The sequence below is a fragment of the Cydia splendana genome, chromosome 7 (genome assembly GCF_910591565.1).
Source record: "Cydia splendana chromosome 7, ilCydSple1.2, whole genome shotgun sequence".
In the NCBI taxonomy this organism is placed as follows: domain Eukaryota; kingdom Metazoa; phylum Arthropoda; class Insecta; order Lepidoptera; family Tortricidae; genus Cydia; species Cydia splendana.
In genome coordinates, this window is record NC_085966.1 from 21,050,928 (window position 1) to 21,070,025 (window position 19,098).

Below are 19,098 nucleotides of genomic sequence, written 5' to 3' on the forward strand. Positions count from 1 at the left end.
CGCTAGAATAGAATTATCAAGGTTATCCAGGGAGGGAAGGGATAGGTGGTATCATCCAGGTGAGTCATTGGGAGAATATATATTTTGAAAACAATTTGGCTAATTTTAATAAGTTGTTGATTTCACTCAGATTAATATCAATAGGGACCTAGTTGGTCACAGCTTTAGCAGGCAATGCTTAATACTTAATATATGACATGAGTCAAAGAAGTAACCCGTTACAGCGGTATGGTTAACAATATGGTGGGAAAGGTAAACACCTGGATACTCTTTCTTCGTTCTTGTTGATCAGCATAAAGTTTAATCGTGAAGAGCCGAGCGATGTCAAGGTGAAAGGGAGGAAATGGAGAGAAAACTTTATTAGAGGTGAAACTGTCCATGCAATATAAGGTAAGAAAAATAAACTACATTAGGCATTCGAAAAGTTTATTGCATTTTATAATCTTAGCCGTCCTGCCTGCGACTGCTTTCCTCACACTACTAACTTCACGTCAGTGGATCTCTCAACAAGATGGCGGGCAAATATACCTAGTGTAAATGAGATATATTTATGAGTAAAATCTTATAATTTTGATATAAAACCGAATCTATACAAGGTCTAGCAAAAATAATATCCACCTTGCGACGGCATGACGTAAGTATAATGAAATGATTCTAAATTCTTAATCCTACTTGAACTAACTCACAGGCAGTTTAACAAAATGGCGTCAAACGTCAGCTAGTGACTCACCCGACGCGTAGCGCGCGCGACGATCCTGTTTTACTATTGGAAACAGAGGGGCTACCGCGAAAACCGAAATTCGCAAATTGCGGGGATCTTACTCTTTTACTCCAATGAAGGCGTAATTAGAGTGACAGAGAAAAATGCCCGCAATTGACGATTTTCGGTATTGGCGGTAGCCCTACAGCGCAGTCAGCGCAGTATTATCCTCGTGTCGTGTTCCATATTTAGAAACGTTGCTTTTATTTTAAACTTTAATCCAACTGCGAAGGATCCTTAGTGTTTTGAAATCATAGCAGCTATTCTAATGTTTTTAATACCAAGTTCATAAAAGCATAGAGAATTTTTAAAGTAGGCAGAATATTCTTCATCTACATACAAACCTGATAGCTGCTGATAGTATACCTACGCAAGATATCTATTTACCTTGATTGAAACTATCGTTAGAATTAGAATGTCATTAATGTCATTATGGATTTCTCGACAGCGGGTTGAATAGTCGAAATTGGATCTGCCATAGGTATCACGTGCAATAACACGGGTAGGTATTGTCATCTGAATATCTGATATATATTAGAATACTTGGAATAATTACAAGCAGAGGGCTGTTAACATATCAAACTCTCTTTTTTCATTCATTGAATTTTCTAGTTTTAACCTTTTAGATTTTTCTTTTAAAGTCGTAGGTTCTTTAAGAACAAATTATTGCTTTTAGCTTTTCAGATTATTTGATTAAATGTCTGTAGTTCATCGTGAGTTCATCAACTAATACTTAAATAGTATATTTCCATGTAGGCTTGTTTGTTATCTCGCTTATATGACCAAATTTTCAACGAATTTAGTCCGAATAGCAGATGCTAAGACGCTAAAAACGGGTGTTATCTTCCCTACAATGAACACAATTGAAATTATTAGAGATATCAGACCGACAATTCGTCAGCCGATCTACACAAATTATCTAAGTTATTTGGGACATTTGAATAATAGATACACAATGTTAGTCCTCAATATAACTTTATAACAAGAAAAAAATACATTCACTTTGTCTATATGTCTTCGTTCATCCGGTGGTGGGAGTTTAGGGGTCGTCGACTCTCTTCGTCGGAGCCATAGATGACTTCTTCGTCGGAATCGTTGATCATAGAGAACGCTGGGTTGTCTTTGGTTATGGCGGTTTCTGAAAAAAAGAAAAATTTGGTAAGGTCAATGTGAGGAAATCCGTATCAGGTAAGACCGTCTACAAGCTCTTTCGTCGCCTACTATTGCGTACGCCACTTACAGAAGGTTGGTAGAGCAGAAGGAGCGAAGTACGTATACAAATACAGAGTTCTTGTCCTATGACGGTCTTCCCAACCAAAAATTGTATATTAAGTATGGTCTTCTCCACATTGATTTTCTTCGTTTTTCAAGTGCATCCTCGTATTGATTTTATTCTTCTAATCGTGGTTCTTATTGTTTTGTTAGTCTTGAATTTAGGCCGTGGCCTAGATTTCGTAAGCCACAATATTGGCCAAGGCTGACTTCGTTGGCATCGATATGGTGAAAACTGCAGCGTTAATGTGAATGTTTACCTGACCACATCGTTCTTTTGCGCTAAGCGTTTTTTTTTCGAAATAATGATAAGTAACCAGAAAAATTGCTAGACGTGCATTAAACTGTAGAAACTGGGGTGCCATCGGCTAAACCTTTGCTGTGCGTGTTGAATTTAAAAGAAAAAGACTATAGTTCGTTTTTTTTAGCATTAGAAATAAGGTAAACAATCTTGATGTGTCTTTTAACTGAAAAACACATTTTAAAAATAAGTTACGGCAAATATGTATCAATTATGAATCTAATACGATCTTTTATATTCTTCTACTTTCATAAGTAATAGTTATTGATTTTTAAAAAGCGTTTTTCAATTAAAAGACATGTCAAGATCGCTTACCTTCTTACAAGTTCATTCTAATGCTAAAAAAAACGAACAATATAGAGCGCCACGAACAACACAGATGTTCCTAATTAAGAGAAAAAAAAAACAAACAGTCTTATTACCGTGTATCGACCCACCCCCCGGAGAGAACAGATACGCCAATATGTACATGTTGAAGTTGAACAGCCCGTAGAGCGCCATGAAGGGCGCAGAAGTATCATAATGCACCCGCGGCTGCGACGCCCAGTGGTCTTGTAGCGCCGCGGGGCCCCAGGATTGAGCGCCGAGGAATGCAGTTATCGTGCAAACTGTGCTTACTACTATGGAGAGGCAGCGTAGTCGGACATCTGAAAACAAGGGGAAACTTAAGAACTGCGGTATCCAACAAGTGTTTTCCGAGTCTGGGTTATAAGTTAGGTATAAGGCGCATACCACATGGGCTGAAATACATTAAGCAACGGAATCTCCCCCAATGAAGATTTATTTATCCCCTGGCAAAAAAGAGTAGAAATTAAAAAGTGGCAACACTAGTGTCGTCCCGTTCTCTATAAATTTATTTGACATCCTTACCGAAGAATGGCATATTCCTAAGGTCGCTGTAGGCCTTGACGATCAGAATAACCAGGTACAGAAAGTAGACGACGATCGCCGTGAAGAACATTATCTTCACCATCTGCAAACAAAAAAAACATTGACTAAAATAAAAGAAGCAGAGTCAAGCCTTGGTTAATTTGCGAGTAGCTCGGGGTCGGGGTTTCTTAAACTTATAATCTTCCATAATACATACCCTTATGAAAATTTAAAAAAAAGTTATTTACCCGCAAGTGAACCAGCAATTACCCGGATTATCAGACACTGGTTGACCCCTAGAGGTTCGCGTAACTGAAACACGAGATTCCTCCAGGAGATTTTATTGTATCAAATGTCCTCTGATAGGTGGTCCCAAAACTGTTGTTTAGCGTCTGAGGTTCCAACGCGAATAACGAAGATCTAAGTGTGATAAAGGTTGAAAGATATCGTCAGGAAGAGGGTAAAAGTATTGCAAAGAGGTTTAGTTGGAGCTTTCGAGGTGTCAATCGGTTGACAGTTGACAGATTCGGACCAAGCTAACACTGCAAGACAAAGTGTGGCAATGTCATCATTGATATCAATTTTTTACGAAAATACGACGTTTGTAATGACATTTACTCACTTTGTTCTATTGAAGCATAGAGAAATATAGTAAGAATAGAGTGCTCACCCCATACATCAGTTTTGATACCAAAGGACTATTGTTATCGCAGTCGACATCTAGCGTCGAGTAGCGGAATTATTAGTACCGTTACTTGATACTAGAGTTCTCTAGTGTCGCGACTGACGAAAATTGTATTGAACCACAATTTACAACTAATATTAAAAGCAGAAGGAGTTGAAAATAGAGTTCCGGTTAATCTGGTTATAATATTAGCTGAAAATTGTTGAGCATTAGACTTTTCGGTCGTCGGAACATATATTGTAAAATAGAAGAACTGAGAATTCCGCTACTCGATGCTAGATGTCGACTACGAAAATAGTTAATAGTCGATTTGGTACTAAAACTGATGTAACATGGAGTGAGCACTCTATATATTTTTTTTCTCTATGATTGAAGTCTGTGCAAAGTTAGTTAAGACTCTGATTTAGGGCCTTTTTGTGGGTATGGAATGTGCGATTACTTCGTAATTAGGATTCTGTGTGTAGTTGTAGGTGGGGTCTTGGTAGCCGCGGTACTTCTGCCAGACGGCGAGCACCACGGCCGGCGTCCACGCCGCGCCCACCACTAGCAGCTTTAACAGGTAGAATGACAGGAAACCTCGCTCATTCTGCAGAAAGAAACAAAAATAAAAATCAAACTAAACTGAAATAAATGTCATATATGGGCGTTTCTCAGAGATGACCTTCGGTGCCTGACTTCGGTGCCAAATTTTTTTTTAAACTTATTTGATATGCGACTTTATTTCCTAAAATCTAGCCTTAATATAAAAAATATTGGTAGTGGAGGCCTCCATTAGAACCTTATAGTTTTTAAGATATTTGAGATTTAAAAAACACCGAAATCATGTGCAGGCACTGAAATCAATTGGCGTCACCGAATTCAATAATGCATATACAAAAATCATATTTCAATTTTATATCTCAATCATATTACATTTTAATCATATTTTTCATTCTTATTTGATTATAAGCGATGTAACAAGGCTAAAGATCTCGAAAGCTTACATAACTTGAAGATTTTAAAATAACCTAATTACGGCTTGTAAAACAACATCTCTAGAAGATATCCCACACTATTTGACTGTCCTCATATAATAGGGTGATGGGCGATGTATGGTCCTGGAACGAGTTTCAGACATGTCGACCACATATTCGCACATTAGTGCCATAAAGGAGAAGATGTTTGTTTCATAGAATCCGACCGCACATGCATCAAAAAGATACTTATGTTACCTACATCTGATAAACAAGAAACTTATGAGTGGTGTTCAATGCTCAAAAAATATTTAATGCACTTATTAAACAATGTGATGCAATACGGAAAACAAGTGTTTTTGAATAACAGAGTTTTAAAGCGTGAACTCCATCAATTTAAAACTATTTGAAGTGGTCGACTAATGCTTGAAGATCTAATTACCTGTTAATTATTTCAGTTATCTTGGTCTAACTCTATTAATGTCCTACTAGGCACAACAACTCCCATCAACCTTCAGTGTCCTTGGTGTTCAAAAGGTTTAGGTCATACCTAATCTAACCGCACACCGCACCGTAACACATTGTAAGAGAAACAATGAAACAACATTATTTTAACACTTTTTGGACTGGAGATCTCCAGCACCCTCAAACACTTGAGCTAATTTGTAACTCCTATTTATTTATTTGTATTTAGACTTAAAGACATAAGACATTGAGGATTGTTAAAACATTTGTTATGTTCAATTTATGTATATGGCTATCCTTTAGAAATATCGATCAGTAAGGTACTCTCAGCGTCTTTGAAGCGATCTGGACATTAGAAGGCCACTTTATTTTTAATCCCTTGTTCTGAACATCCTGTCCCTTGGGTGCACCTTGCATACACAAGTTATTGTAAACGAAGTGGGATCTAATTGACTGCATTCATTTAACATGGCTGACATGTTTAAAGGTATCGAGGTGTAGGGCCTCAGGTGATACAGACATTACAGACGACAATTAACATACAAAAAAAAAAAAATACAAAAAATTTATTTCGTTACCAGGTATAGATGACACATAGGCTTAACAAAACAGTTTCACATAAAATATTACAATTTGGTTAGCAGTAGCCCTCACACTAGGTCAAGCCTGTGTCGTGAGGACTCTAGGAAATTCCAGTAGATTTATCAATAAGATGATGCGAAAAAAATACAGATAAAAAGCGAATTTACAAATATAAAACAACTAATATAAATTAAACTATTTTTAAAAGCTAACAAACAATCTATGTTATTAACTTATTATTATAAACTTAGGGTATAAGCTGTGCGAGCGTGGTAGTGTGTGTGTGAGTGTGAGTGTGTTTGTGTGTGTGAGTGTTTACGTGAAAAAGAGATGTTGTGCTTACTGCAAAGGTTTCAATGTATCTTCTGTTGCCTGGTATGAGAGAGAGATTAACCACATACGAACAATGGTCTGAAATTCTTTGACTGTCATATCTTGTACATTGAAGCGTTTTGATATGTGGTTATAAATAAACGGGTGGAGGAATTGTGGGAAGCGTCTTGCATAAGGCGTTCTCGTCTTATTTTGAGGGACGCGGAAGATCCTTTTACTGCGGTACGATGCGAAACCGGGCGAATTTAATGTGTTTCGATGCATTATCGTGGCTACCTTAAGGATAAACAACTGGCGGACTGAGAGGGTGTTAGTTTCGGACAGCAGTTGGTTTGTTGGGAATTGGAAGGGCTTCTTGTACATTACTTTTAATACTGACCTTTGTGCCCTTTCTATGCTAAGCATCGCTGTAATACCTGCCCCACCCCAGACCGATATACAGTATCCCAGGATAGACTGACACAAAGTCACATACACTAGTGTTAGGACCCGCTGATCAGCAGAGTTGCGGAGCAGGCGCATTACATACGTCAGCTTCCTTACACGATTAGAAAGAGTTGCTATATAATGTTTAAAGGAGAAATGCTGATCGATATCCACGCCTAAGTAGCGCACGCATTCCACACGGCCAATCGAGTTTACTGATGGGTCCGTCGACAGCGAGTTAGATGAACCGTTAACATATAGTGACGTTGGATGATTTGGTTCAGAGGCCTTGGTTTTATGGAAGCAGATGTATTTTGTTTTATTGATGTTCAGGGAGAGTAGATTGTTGTCTAGCCAGTCTTTCAGGGTATTCATTCCTGCTTCTGCTTTTTGTAGGGCTTCTTGCCATGTATAGCCATAGTATAATGCCGCTGTATCGTCTGCGTAACATATGAGATCACCTGTAGAAGCACTGACTGAGAAAATGTCGTTTACATAATTTACCTACTTCATTGGTTTGAAGAGAATATCAAGACAGAGAAAGAAACATTGGGTCTACAAGTTTCAACACACGTCTGGTTTAAAAAAACTACTCATAGTAAACTAGTGATTTTTTGTACCTATTATGACTTAATTTACTTACAAAGATAATTTTACGTTTATACAACGTATCTTGCGCTTCTTAGGTGTGATAAATTAGTACAACAAACTAGTTTACAAAGCAGGATTTGAATTCAGTGATCACTTTTTTGATATCGGTGGTCAAAAAATCCACCGAATCCAAGGAAATCAACACCAACGATGTCAAAATTAATCGCTTTTTAGCAATTACAGAAATACCATGAGTGATACAGAGGAGATGTAATAATGATGGATTTACGTACTTTAGAGAATTTCTTAATCACTTCCATAACGATAAATGCACTAAAACTTTCGGAGTAAAATGCACCACCGATCTCAAAAAAACATAGAACCAAACCCACCGAAGGACGGTGAAACCTTTAAAAAATCACTTTATTATACTGTGACTGTACCTCTACTCTATTTAACGGTTAAGGCACAACTAAAGCATACTATGTTTGAGACACTGAGTTCCTGGTTTACAACTTTGAAGGAGTACCGACATGTTTTGCAAATTACACCGAAATCAGGCACTAGCCCGGGACACATCGTAAATTTCGTTTTATTCAATGAGTTGAGCAAACACATTATTGTGATATAAAGAATATGATAAGTTAACTAATACCTTATGCGTGAATACCCATAATAACTCCGATCTAATGCCCCATCTTGAGTAATAATTTTTTGTTTCACAAAATCTGGGTGCGGGACACTCCCACCGAACATCATTTTTGGCATTTGACATTTTTTTTCTCGTATTATATAAATAATAAATAAATAATTTGTTAGTGTCCCAGGCAGAATATAGGCTGAAGCCAATGCCTAAATTAATTCAGATTTATTGAACAGTAAATTCAATCATTTATTGCCCTGGACACGTAAAAATGGCCCTCCTGAGAAATGCCCATATGTACTAAGAAAAAGTGACCAAGGCCTCCAGTCCCCTAGGCTGGACTCGAACCAGCGTCCTCTGCTATCGCGGCCGGTGCCTGTGCCATTCGGCCACCGGGCCACAACGCGGCATAGGTCGAATTTTTCCAAGTATATGTACGTCTTACTGAAGGCTTATGGCGCCCCCTGGCCATCCCTAAGGTAGAACAGTATGGTTCGACTTTCTAACTGGATCATCTCAGGTGATACCGAGTTAGCGAGAGAGATGGCGCTGCCAATCAATACTATTAGAATTATTCTAATACTTCCAATAAACTGAAAATCGTAATTAGATTCCAAAAAAAGTAAGAATGTTGCCGCTTTTTACTAGCGCGTCTTGTATTTATGTAAAAATAAGTAAGTAAAAGTATTTTTTAAATCGTAGTAGTAAAATTACCTATAAATAAATTATCTTAGCGTGTTTATTTATAGAAAGGAATTTACTATTTTACAAACAAATTATTGCAGTGGCAACATTGCCTTACTTTTTTTGGAATCTAATTACGATTTTCAGTTTTAGTAAAGATCAAACTGTCAAAGAACAAAGAAAGTGCTAAGAGTTGGCAAATTTGAACCGGCCAGACGCTTGTGGGGTGTTTACTAGAAAAAGAATACCTGTCTAAGTCCGTGGTAGAGGGCCAGCCAGGACAGCATGACACAAGCAAGGAAGGTTGTCTGGAAGATGGAGTCCAGCAGCGGCGCGAAACAGCTGCCGGAGACCAGACGGAGAGGGAATATAGGGTCTGCGGACAAAAATATGTTATCACTACACCTTATAAAACAAAGTCCCCCGCCGCGTCTGTCTGTTTGATTGAGTGTATGTTCGCGATAAACTCAAAAACTACTGAACGGACTTTCATGCGGTTTTCACCTATCAATAGTGTTATTCGTGAGAAAGGTTTAGGTGTATCATTTGTTAAGATTTTGTGTAACCCGAGCGAAGCCGGGTGGGTAATAGGTAAGGTACAAAATTCAAGACAGTAAAATGAATTAGTTCAGCCAAAATGGTTTGACAGATGAAACTGAAACAAAATCAATAAAAAGATTAATCCATATCCTACCCACACTTTTAGAAATATCCGGTTCGAAGGACCATGAACAAAGTAATTTTACAGTACATATGGTCGTACTTTCCGTGCGTATGTCAAAAGTTTAAAGAGCCATATTGCCGTACTGTACTACTGTAAAACGTTGTACGATACACGTGCGAATCGGTAATTCGCAACTCGTGTTGATTTAAAACACTCCCTTCGATCGTGTTTTAATTTATCGCCACTCGTTTCGAATTTCCTCTTTTCCGCACTTGTATCGTAAATAACTATTATTTTCGAGTGGTTTCTTTCTACGATTTTTTTTTTAATTTAGAATCTGTTTATTGTAGTTATACTGACATCATTATTACAAAATTCCGTTCTCAAAAGGATTTTAAAACTAAGTATACAAAGTATAGATTGTAGGTACTGTACACATAGCTCATAGCTGCCTCGAAATGTGCATGGGCATGGCTGAATCAAAATTTAATTATATCAAATGTGTGTAAGTGAATTGGTGTAGTACTGTAAGCTTGCACTGTATTAAATAAAAGAAATATAAATATAAAATAAATAAATAAAGCAAACAAGACACAACTCACCATTGTACAATAACAGCATTGGCAATAGCAACGACAGCCATTTCTGTTCGATCGCCCAGTCGTGTGTGGAGTACTTTCTAAGAGAGTGCGCGAACCAACACTGGAACATGATATTGGCATTAATTTAGGGATTGAATCGCATTTACATAGATTTTTGACCAAAGGCCGTATTAAATAATATATTATCATAAGCAATATTCCTACAGAATGACCAGGTTACGAGTCAGAATAGTCAGAATCGTGACAAAAGCCGATTCTGAACCGATTTAGACGAAGTTTGGTATGGATATAGTTTGGGAAAGGATAATACGGATAAGGGTGTTTTCTTATTTGTCTCCGCCCCAGGTGACCACGCGATGAGGCGTGGACAAATGGGAATGAATACATCCGGATAAGGATTGTATAGTTTTTATAACGAAAATCATCATTCCACGACATCTACGTAAAAGTCGCAGGCAGAAGCTGGTAATAAATATTACGTAAACTTTGTCTGGATTGTATCTAGATCGTGCTGTACAATCTAATTGCCTCAATTGGTTACTCACGGCGACGGTGAACGTGGTGAGAAGGAATATGAAGCGGAACCATGTTTCCATCTGCGTGAAGGCCGGGTTGTAGGTTTTAAACTAGAACAATATATGTCGTAATAATTATTTATGGCTCCTCTACAATCGGCGATGATAAACGATGACTGGCGGGCACGATGGTGTAGAGGGGTTATTCGACAGTCCCCGCCTGTCATTGTCTATCATCGCCTGCGATCCGTGAGTTGTCGGTTTTTTGGGCACGCATCAAAGGGAATCGCCGGGTTGCGTTGTACAGGCGATCATGTGGATGCTTGCACGATGATCTTGCCGATGATAGACGATGACACTATCAACGATCATCGCCGATAGTGTAGAGGAGAGGCATTATAGACAACTTTAGTTTAGATGGAACGCACATACTAAAGTGATACAGATTACACAGTGTCCCCTAATAATAAACAAATTCTATACTGAACTCACTCACTCATGAAGTACCACTTATGGAACTCCTGGAGGCCGCAGAAGTGCACGTGCATGCTGCACGTACTGCGTGTATTCGAGGGAACCCAGGTGCATCAGAACTAGCACTTCTTCAAACTGCTGCTTGCACTTGAGGTGTTGTGTTTTCGGTTTCCAGTGTTCCCTAATAAATAAAATACTGAACTCACGTAGAAAAATATCTCCTTGATGAAGTACCGCTTATGGAACTCCTGAAGGCCGTAGAAGTGCACGTGCAGCATGTAGTGCGTGTACTCGAGGGAACCCAGGTGCAGGACTAGTACTTCTTCACACACTTGTTGTTTGCACTTGAGGTGCTGTGTTCTGAAAGATTCGTTAGGGCATAGGTAAAGGTATGTATTATGTACTCTTCGGTTAGGGCAAGATTAAGATTTTTTTTCAGGATTTTCTTTTGCTTGTAGTGCTTGTTAAAGTCAGAGAGTCAGGGTCGATTAGAGTCGGAGTTGTTCAAAATAATCCGAGCACAACTTATAGCAAAATAAATATTCATTCTAACTTTTCTCAGGAAATATTATGTAGAAATGAACGGCCAAAGGGTACCTACAGTCAGCTGCCGAGAGAGAGGTGACCCCCTCCCTCACCTCTCTCTCTGCAGCTGACTGTACATGTAGTAGAGAATTCAGTCCACTTTTAATTCTCTTATATGATCCTACCTTTTTCTATCCTTAATGGAAAATATCTTGCGATTTACCTACAACTGATTTTGTGTGTCGAGCTCCCGCTTAGTTATTTGATGGGTATAATAACAGATTTTGTGTTGCGGACTGTACATCTAGTTCAATCTTTTTATAATAGGTATGTACCTATGTGTGGAATTTACCTGTTAGTTAGTTCGCTTTCAGGTAGCAAATTGAAGGTTGTGTGGTCGCTCAACACTCCGTCTATAGATATACTTATTTGGAAACTCTTGTCGAAAATTTCTTCTGCAAGAAAAATACAGATGAGATATAGAAGAAATAATGTTGTTGTATACCTACCTGTATGTAATGCAACAGGAAATAATTGCTACAAAGGTCAATATGATTTCCATTTGTCTCCGGCTGACACAGACATGGCAGATGGGCCATCAAACAAAACTGACTCTTACCATCATTGTTATTAGTGTTAATTTCGGCTAACAGCCACAGCTGCTGCACTTTGGTGCCCAGCGAGGGGCTGTGGAGGTGGAAGGGTCCGCTGTAGATGTTACTCGAGTTGGTAAGTATACTCGAAGCGGTTACGGCCGTGGTGGATGTGGGTGAGGGACCTGGGAATATTTTATAATGAAATGCGATGTTTTTACAACAATTATAACTTAACAATACCTACTCTTCGACATGAATGTGTAAGACATATCGAATTGAACCACTTTTACTATGGTAGCTATTAACACACAACAGTGTTTTTATTACATTTCAATGTTCAGCTGATTAGATCAGAAGTCGATGTATTGTTTTCTATATGGGTCGAAGCCCTAATAGTAAGAGTTTGTTCAATGTGCAGAGTCTCATACTCTGCGCGGTAAATATGTGCCTATGGCTAGTCGCACGGAAAAACGGTATGTAAATGGACTTTTTTAATTCGCTGCCTGGGGCAACATTTCAGCTTGCGCCTTGCGCCCCTGCATGTGACACCGGCTTACGTCTACCAAGTAAGCTAGCTACTTACTGAAGATGGTAATCTGCAATCGGGTACGATTGCAATAAATATTTCTCCCCATCAAAATTGTCTACTCACCAGCTAATCCTATAAAAACACCCAAACCGAAGCAAGCGAAAAAAGCTATGAAGACCATCACGAACTCCCCTTTGTGCATTGAGTAAATCCTCATCTGAACGGACCTGCAATCACAAAACATTACTGTGTATGTCTGTGTGTCTGTCTTAAACGATAAAGTTATTAGCAGCAAAATTAAAAACACGTAGGTACAATGCACAGGGACACATATGCGTCGATTGATAACATAAAAGCTAGGTACTCGTGTATAAAATAAATACCAAGAGTAAAAGTAACAAAATACCTACCTTTATAGAATGGGATTTGCACAATGTTAAAAACATTAATGGGACAGTAAGAAAGAATGACTTTGTGCTCATTTTGACAATGAGCACAAAGTCAAAGTCACTCAACAAAGTATGGAGAGGAGTATGCTGGGAATAAAACTAAGAGACCGATGCAGACTTTCAGATATTAGGAAAACGACCAAAATAGAAGACGTTTCCCAGAGAATCCGAACACTTAAATGGAAGTGGACAGGGCACATGATGCGCTCACAAAAGGACAAATGGACAAAAGATGTCACAGAATGGTACCCAAGAGGAAAGAAAAGACCACAATGTAAACCATACAAGAGATGGGAAGATGACTTTCCTGCAGACTGGAGAAGACTCTCAAAAAACCGCGAGGAGTGGCGTCGCCTGGAGGAGGCCTATGTCAAGGACAGCCTGACAAAGAAAAATAAACAAAAGAAAAGAGTAGAAACATAAATAAATAAAATAAAACATAGATAAATACCTGTATAGTGTAAGAAAATGTAAAAATGTATATGTCAGGAATAAAGGCTATTTCAATTCAAAGAAAGAATAAAAACTACAAAATTTTTAGAAGAATTTTTTACAACTGATTCTGCAAAGAAAGACTTCCGGTTTTTTACACGTTTACCGGTTTCGATAATCGAATCGGTTAGTTCGATTCCTGAATGGACGAAAGGGTTATTACTTATTATAGATAACTGAATTTTTAAGTTTCAAATGGGCCTTGTGGTTCCCTATAATAATTTTATTTTTAATATTTTCCCTCACTGGTGACGACTTATTTAAATTTATTTAATACCCTGAAAAATAACACTAAGTAGGTACACTCTATCTCAGCCGACTATTCTAATTCTACTCTACGCTTTCAAACTCTGACATCATTTACTAGAGCCCTATAATAGCTCCAACGATCCTTACACTCTTTGCAAAAATTACTTTAGGTATTGGCAACCTATCCTATAGGTAGGTACGTAAGTATGACAAGTACGCGTAGTAAGTAAACACTCGTAACGACGACGTAATTTGCTACATAAACTTACGTAGGCACTACTTACCTCTCACACCGATCATGGTGGTACGCCGGAGCAATATACTTATTAAATTCACTAAATAAATCGCTAAATTGAGACAAAGTATTCCGTATTTTATAATTCCACCCGCCAGCTGGCAAATGGTACGAATAGCCGACGTTTGCCGAATCCATGGTTTTGAAACACTAGTTTAAACGATGTGTAAATAATTCGAATCTTTGACTATATAGAAATAAACACACAGAACATGGATGGTGTGTATATAAAGGGGTTTGGTAACAAAATAGTTATCGCCACATGTAGTGGTTGTTTACAAGCGAGGTATTGATTTTTAGTGCCGCGCGCCGCGGAGGGTGATGGAAATGCTGAAAGTTGGGAGCGGGAAATCGATTCCAGGCGCAATTGAACTCGATGTTACCGATTTATTCGTAGTAGATTAGTATTAAATAAAATAAAAATACATTTATTTCAGATAACTAGGACATTAACATAGACTAGACTAATAGGTAATACTAGACCGATCCCCTTGACATGCGCGTCACCAAAATGCTGCTGCTTATTTTCGTAGTAGTAGACAACAACATCTAGCGTCAAATAGCTGATTTATCCTTAGGATTTATCAGTAGGTACCGCTACTTGACACTAGTTGTCATGAGTTTCGCGACAAACCACAGAATAAATAATAGTACTACCGTACAGAAAGGAAACTTCCTACAAAACCGAAGTTTGACAGCGGTTCAGGGTCGAATCGTGCTGTCCCTTTCTAATATATGGCACTATCTCTTTCGGCTATTTAGGGTTGTTAAAATTCAAGCCATTATCTTATCTGTGGTCGTACACGCAATGAGACGTCAAGTTGTGTCAACCCAAATAATTGCTCGGAGCAATGCTGAGCTGAGCGGAGCCGAGTTTGGCCGAAGTCAGGAGTTTCGCACCCCTGGACAAACGAAAAGTGTATTCCGTTTATTATTGACCCCCACATCTATTGTGAAATAAAAGTTTGTACATTCAATATTGACGATTTAAATTATTATCTAAAGATAAAATGTAATTTGTAGGTACGACGCGTAATAACATAGAGTAATATAAGTAAAGAAAGAGTGATAACTCCATACATCAGTTTTCTTACCAAAACGCAAGTTATTTCGTAGTCGACATCTAGCGTCAAGTAGCGGAATGTATCAGTTCTGCTAATCGACAATAGATGTCGCAACGAACCTAAACTCTAATGCTCAACAATTTTCAGCTAATATTACGAGTATTACCGGATTAACCGGAACTATCTATAATATATATTTTCAACACTTACATTTTTCGTCAGTTGCGACATTTGTGGCATCTGGTGTCAAGTAGCGGTAAATGGTAATAATGAGACAAACATTAATTTTCAATAATGTTTATTAAAACATACAATATATTTATCACACATGCAAATAGTTATTTTCGTTTTAATCTTTTAAGCAAAGATGCATTTATTGTATAAGATGTGTAAAGTACAAGAAGAAATCATGCCCCCAAAGCAGTGGCGGATTTGCAGTCTTTGCCGCCCTAGGCCCCAGGCCCTATAGCCGCCCCTTTCGCAGCACCCATCATATTGACTACATTTTACGACATAGTGATACTGAAACATTTATTTAACATCTTGTAACTTACCTATGTTGAACAAATAAATCTTTGAATCTTTAATTTAATTTATTGTTATCATCCGTGAATTTTTGTCACAATTTGCCGTCCCTAATTTTTTGCCGCCCTAGGCCCGAGCCTACTGGGCCTTAGGGCAAATCCGCCACTGCCCCAAAGATGACAGATGTAGATGGCACTGTAAGTATTGTATTAGGTACTGCGCTAGGTTTATTTGAAGCAGCAGGGGCCCATTTCTCGAACGGTATGATACTATTGAGTAAAAAGAATAGATAGTATAGAGGGGTCCTGTCATTGTAAATTTTGTAGTCACTGTAAATTTACTACCATCTATCGACACACGACTAAAACTCAAAATGAAAACGTATAAAGTTATCAAAAAATGTATATATATGGATAAAATGATATTATTATTTTTATATCATTTTGATCCATCTTCATTCACTGATATCTATGTGTTAAAATTGTTAAATATGAAACGGTGTCGTCACGCCATCTAGCCGAGGATAGGCTAAAGGTGTGTGGCATCTATTCGAGAATGACTTTTACTTGAATTCCGAGGCACGTTTTTTTCTTAGACTTTATTCGTCTTATACGAAGTTACATATGTCTTTGCTATTGAGACTGTGTTGCCATGGTAACCCAAACGATTTGGCAGTTCGTGGACTAATACATAATATTAGGTCGAGAAATGGGCCCCTGAAAGGTCAAATGTCAAATTTTGACAACCAATTACCGCATAATGTACGAAGTCGCATAGTGCCATCTAGTTACATCAGATGTCAAATTCGACCCACGAATTAGCCTTAGACTTTACACCTCTTCTACAATGACATCTTTGTTTTTAACAAATTTAATTTATTTTTGATAAGACAAAACTTAGACGTTTATTTGACACTTAGAACATAGGAACTAGGATTACATTTTACATTTGAGGCAATTCACCTTTATCATAAGGCCTATGCACACCGTATGCATGTGCGAATGCGAAGACGTGGACGTGCGCTAAAAAGTTGGAGCCGCGTCCACACACGAGCACATCTACGCACACGCATCCGGCGTGCATAGGCCTTTATTTATGACTAGCTTTTGTCCGCGACTTCGTCTGCGTGGAATTAGTGACAGCAGCTAAAGTAGGTATAGCCCCTGGATAATGCTATAGCAATCATTCAATTCGCGCATTGCTTACTTCAATTATTAGGCAATGCATTAACACATTCAACACCAAGAACCCGACTGTCGGGTACACTGTTCGTAGCGACTACGCGCTACATACGACGAAACCGTGGCTACGCGCTACGAGCGTAACCCGTAGCACTTAGTGGTATTGAATGTGTTAACTCTTTCAATTCCACCCTCCTTTGCATTCTCTTCAGGGATGATTTCCGACATAAAAACTATCCTGTCCTCAAACTATGTCTATACCAAATTTCAACTAAATCGGTTCAGCGGCTTTAGCGTGAAGAGGTAACAGACAGACAGACACCGAAAGTGTGTCCTTTATAATATTAGTTGGTTTTCACCAACCAAGCCAACTCATCTTTCTAGAATCAAATAAATTTGAAGCTTCTATAGAGTAGATACATTCCCTACTTAAAATTAAAAGAAGCCTCAATGAAATGTGACGTTCCAAGGGTAAAGGTACCTTATGGTCGGTCGGCGCTTACGCTGTTATTAAAGACGGTCCAATACTAATGCGGTACTACTCGACGTAAGCGCCAACTGTCATAAGGTACCTTTACCCGTAGAACGCCACAAATGTGCCGCTTTCAGGCAGAAGGTACCATCACATTGTCGGTTGTCTATGGCAGTAACGTCTATTTAAAAATAATGTGGTACGTGCCTACCCGAAAAATGCATAATTTGTTAAAGGGTAAAATTGCGACAGATGAAATTTGGCACTAGGTACCACTAATTAAAAAAAAAGACACTTAGGTGACCGATTTACACAAATAGAGATATTGTTTATTAAAATATAGTACGAGATTCTTATTTATAAATATCGTTTCAAAATAATGTAACTTCATCCATATTACAAAAAACATTATATCATTTTTACATACATGTGGATACTTATTTTTTTCTTTTTTCCTTTACATTATAGCTTAAATAAAATTTGTAGAAATCAGAAATACTTACAGGGACTAATTTCGTATTAATATTATTTATTTATTTTGAGAATTACATTATTTATTATTATCGTTTTAAAAGCCTTTAAAAAATAAAATCAAAATAATGAATGCAATACAATACATTTCTTAAATCAATAAAACACATTTTCTCTTTAAGAGAGCTTTTTTATTCCTAAGATTATCACTTGTAAATTTACACATTTAAAATTGGAATAAATATAAATAGAAAAACATTTTCAATATTTTTAATAAGTACTATTTTACCAATAAAGTGATGTTTGACTTGGCAAGACGTCTAAAAACTCAGTTTTCCTGTTTTGGTTAAAAAAAACTAGACATATATTTACATTTACTCAGAAAATGTTAGTTGAAGATGTTATGTCCTTTATAAATTTAACTAATTTGTGATGTTTCTATAGAAAATTACATTAATATGAATATATTTATCGACTACTATTGGCACAATCAAGTTTTGAAACTCCAAAACATGTGAAAAGAAAGCAAATTTTGAATCATAAAATTCAAGGTAGACTGATACCAGGTTTTATACCGGTACTTTTTACTGATACCAAAAAATACCGGTACCTTGAATCGTAAGTATTCGTTAATTCGGTCGTTTGTAAAATACATTATTTCGCGGTAAGCTCATATTTGCGTAGCCAATTTTTTTATTATGACTTCGATGTTTATGAAAAATCTTAAAAAATAAGGTTACCTTCATATCGTCGTATCCTACACAGTGTCAAATATCAAGCAAACTGTCTAACTTATACTATTAAGTCGATATTGACAGAATGAGAATTTGCCATGTATTTATTAGATACCATTTTTATTTTATTGATATTAGATTTATGGACTAGTTGTGGTAGTGGTACCGTTAATTTCAGGCGCTACAGTCGTACCGTTTTGTTCTACGTTACCGGTATTGCTGGACGCGGTACCGATTTCGTTACCGATAGTGGTTTGTGTCGCATTTCCGGTACTGGCCGTAGTCGTTGATGGCGTGGTTGTAGTCGGAGCTTCTGGTAATGACTTTTTATGATCTGTAAAAAAAAAGTTTACTTTTAATTTCAAGTCACAGAAGTTAGGCACAGGTACATATGCTTTTAAAGTTTGTTCACAGGTAAATTAGCATACTTAAGTTTTTTTGCACCTGTTGTAGCAAACTTGGAGTAGGTAGCGAACTTTTTATTATGAATAAATACTATTGAATTTAGTTACCTAGTCATGGTAATTCATTTTCGCGAATACTAAAACGAGTGGCTGTCCCTACAACGTAGTATCAGGATTTTTTAAAACTCTACCTATGTTACTTAATATCAGATTTTTTTTTAAATGTCTATGTAACTTAGTAATACATAAATGTATGTTTAATTCTAGAGATAGTTCGAAAAGTGTATAATGT

The 19,098-nt window shown here is 37.5% G+C and overlaps 2 protein-coding genes across 2 annotated transcripts in view; both read right to left on the bottom strand.

Annotated features, from left to right (window-relative positions):
- Positions 1 to 1,716: 1,716 nt before the first annotated feature.
- On the bottom strand, positions 1,717 to 14,249 carry LOC134792371 (transmembrane protein 181). The gene is made up of 12 exons (XM_063763653.1): positions 13,945 to 14,249; positions 12,594 to 12,697; positions 11,965 to 12,123; positions 11,698 to 11,800; positions 11,027 to 11,180; positions 10,377 to 10,457; positions 9,832 to 9,931; positions 8,814 to 8,941; positions 4,328 to 4,474; positions 3,204 to 3,306; positions 2,756 to 2,980; positions 1,717 to 1,898 (listed from the first exon to the last, which is right to left on the bottom strand). Exons 1-12 carry the CDS (start codon positions 14,091 to 14,093, stop codon positions 1,768 to 1,770), a joined length of 1,584 nt encoding a protein of 527 aa, XP_063619723.1. The 5' UTR covers positions 14,094 to 14,249; the 3' UTR covers positions 1,717 to 1,767.
- Positions 14,250 to 18,371: 4,122 nt separating this feature from the next.
- Positions 18,372 to 19,098, bottom strand: part of LOC134792418 (aminopeptidase N-like) — a 47,329-nt gene continuing 46,602 nt past the window's right edge. The window contains exon 16 of the mRNA XM_063763716.1: positions 18,372 to 18,736. Within this exon, the coding sequence (XP_063619786.1) occupies positions 18,543 to 18,736 (194 nt within the window). The 3' untranslated portion in view covers positions 18,372 to 18,542. The remainder of the gene's footprint in view (positions 18,737 to 19,098) is intronic.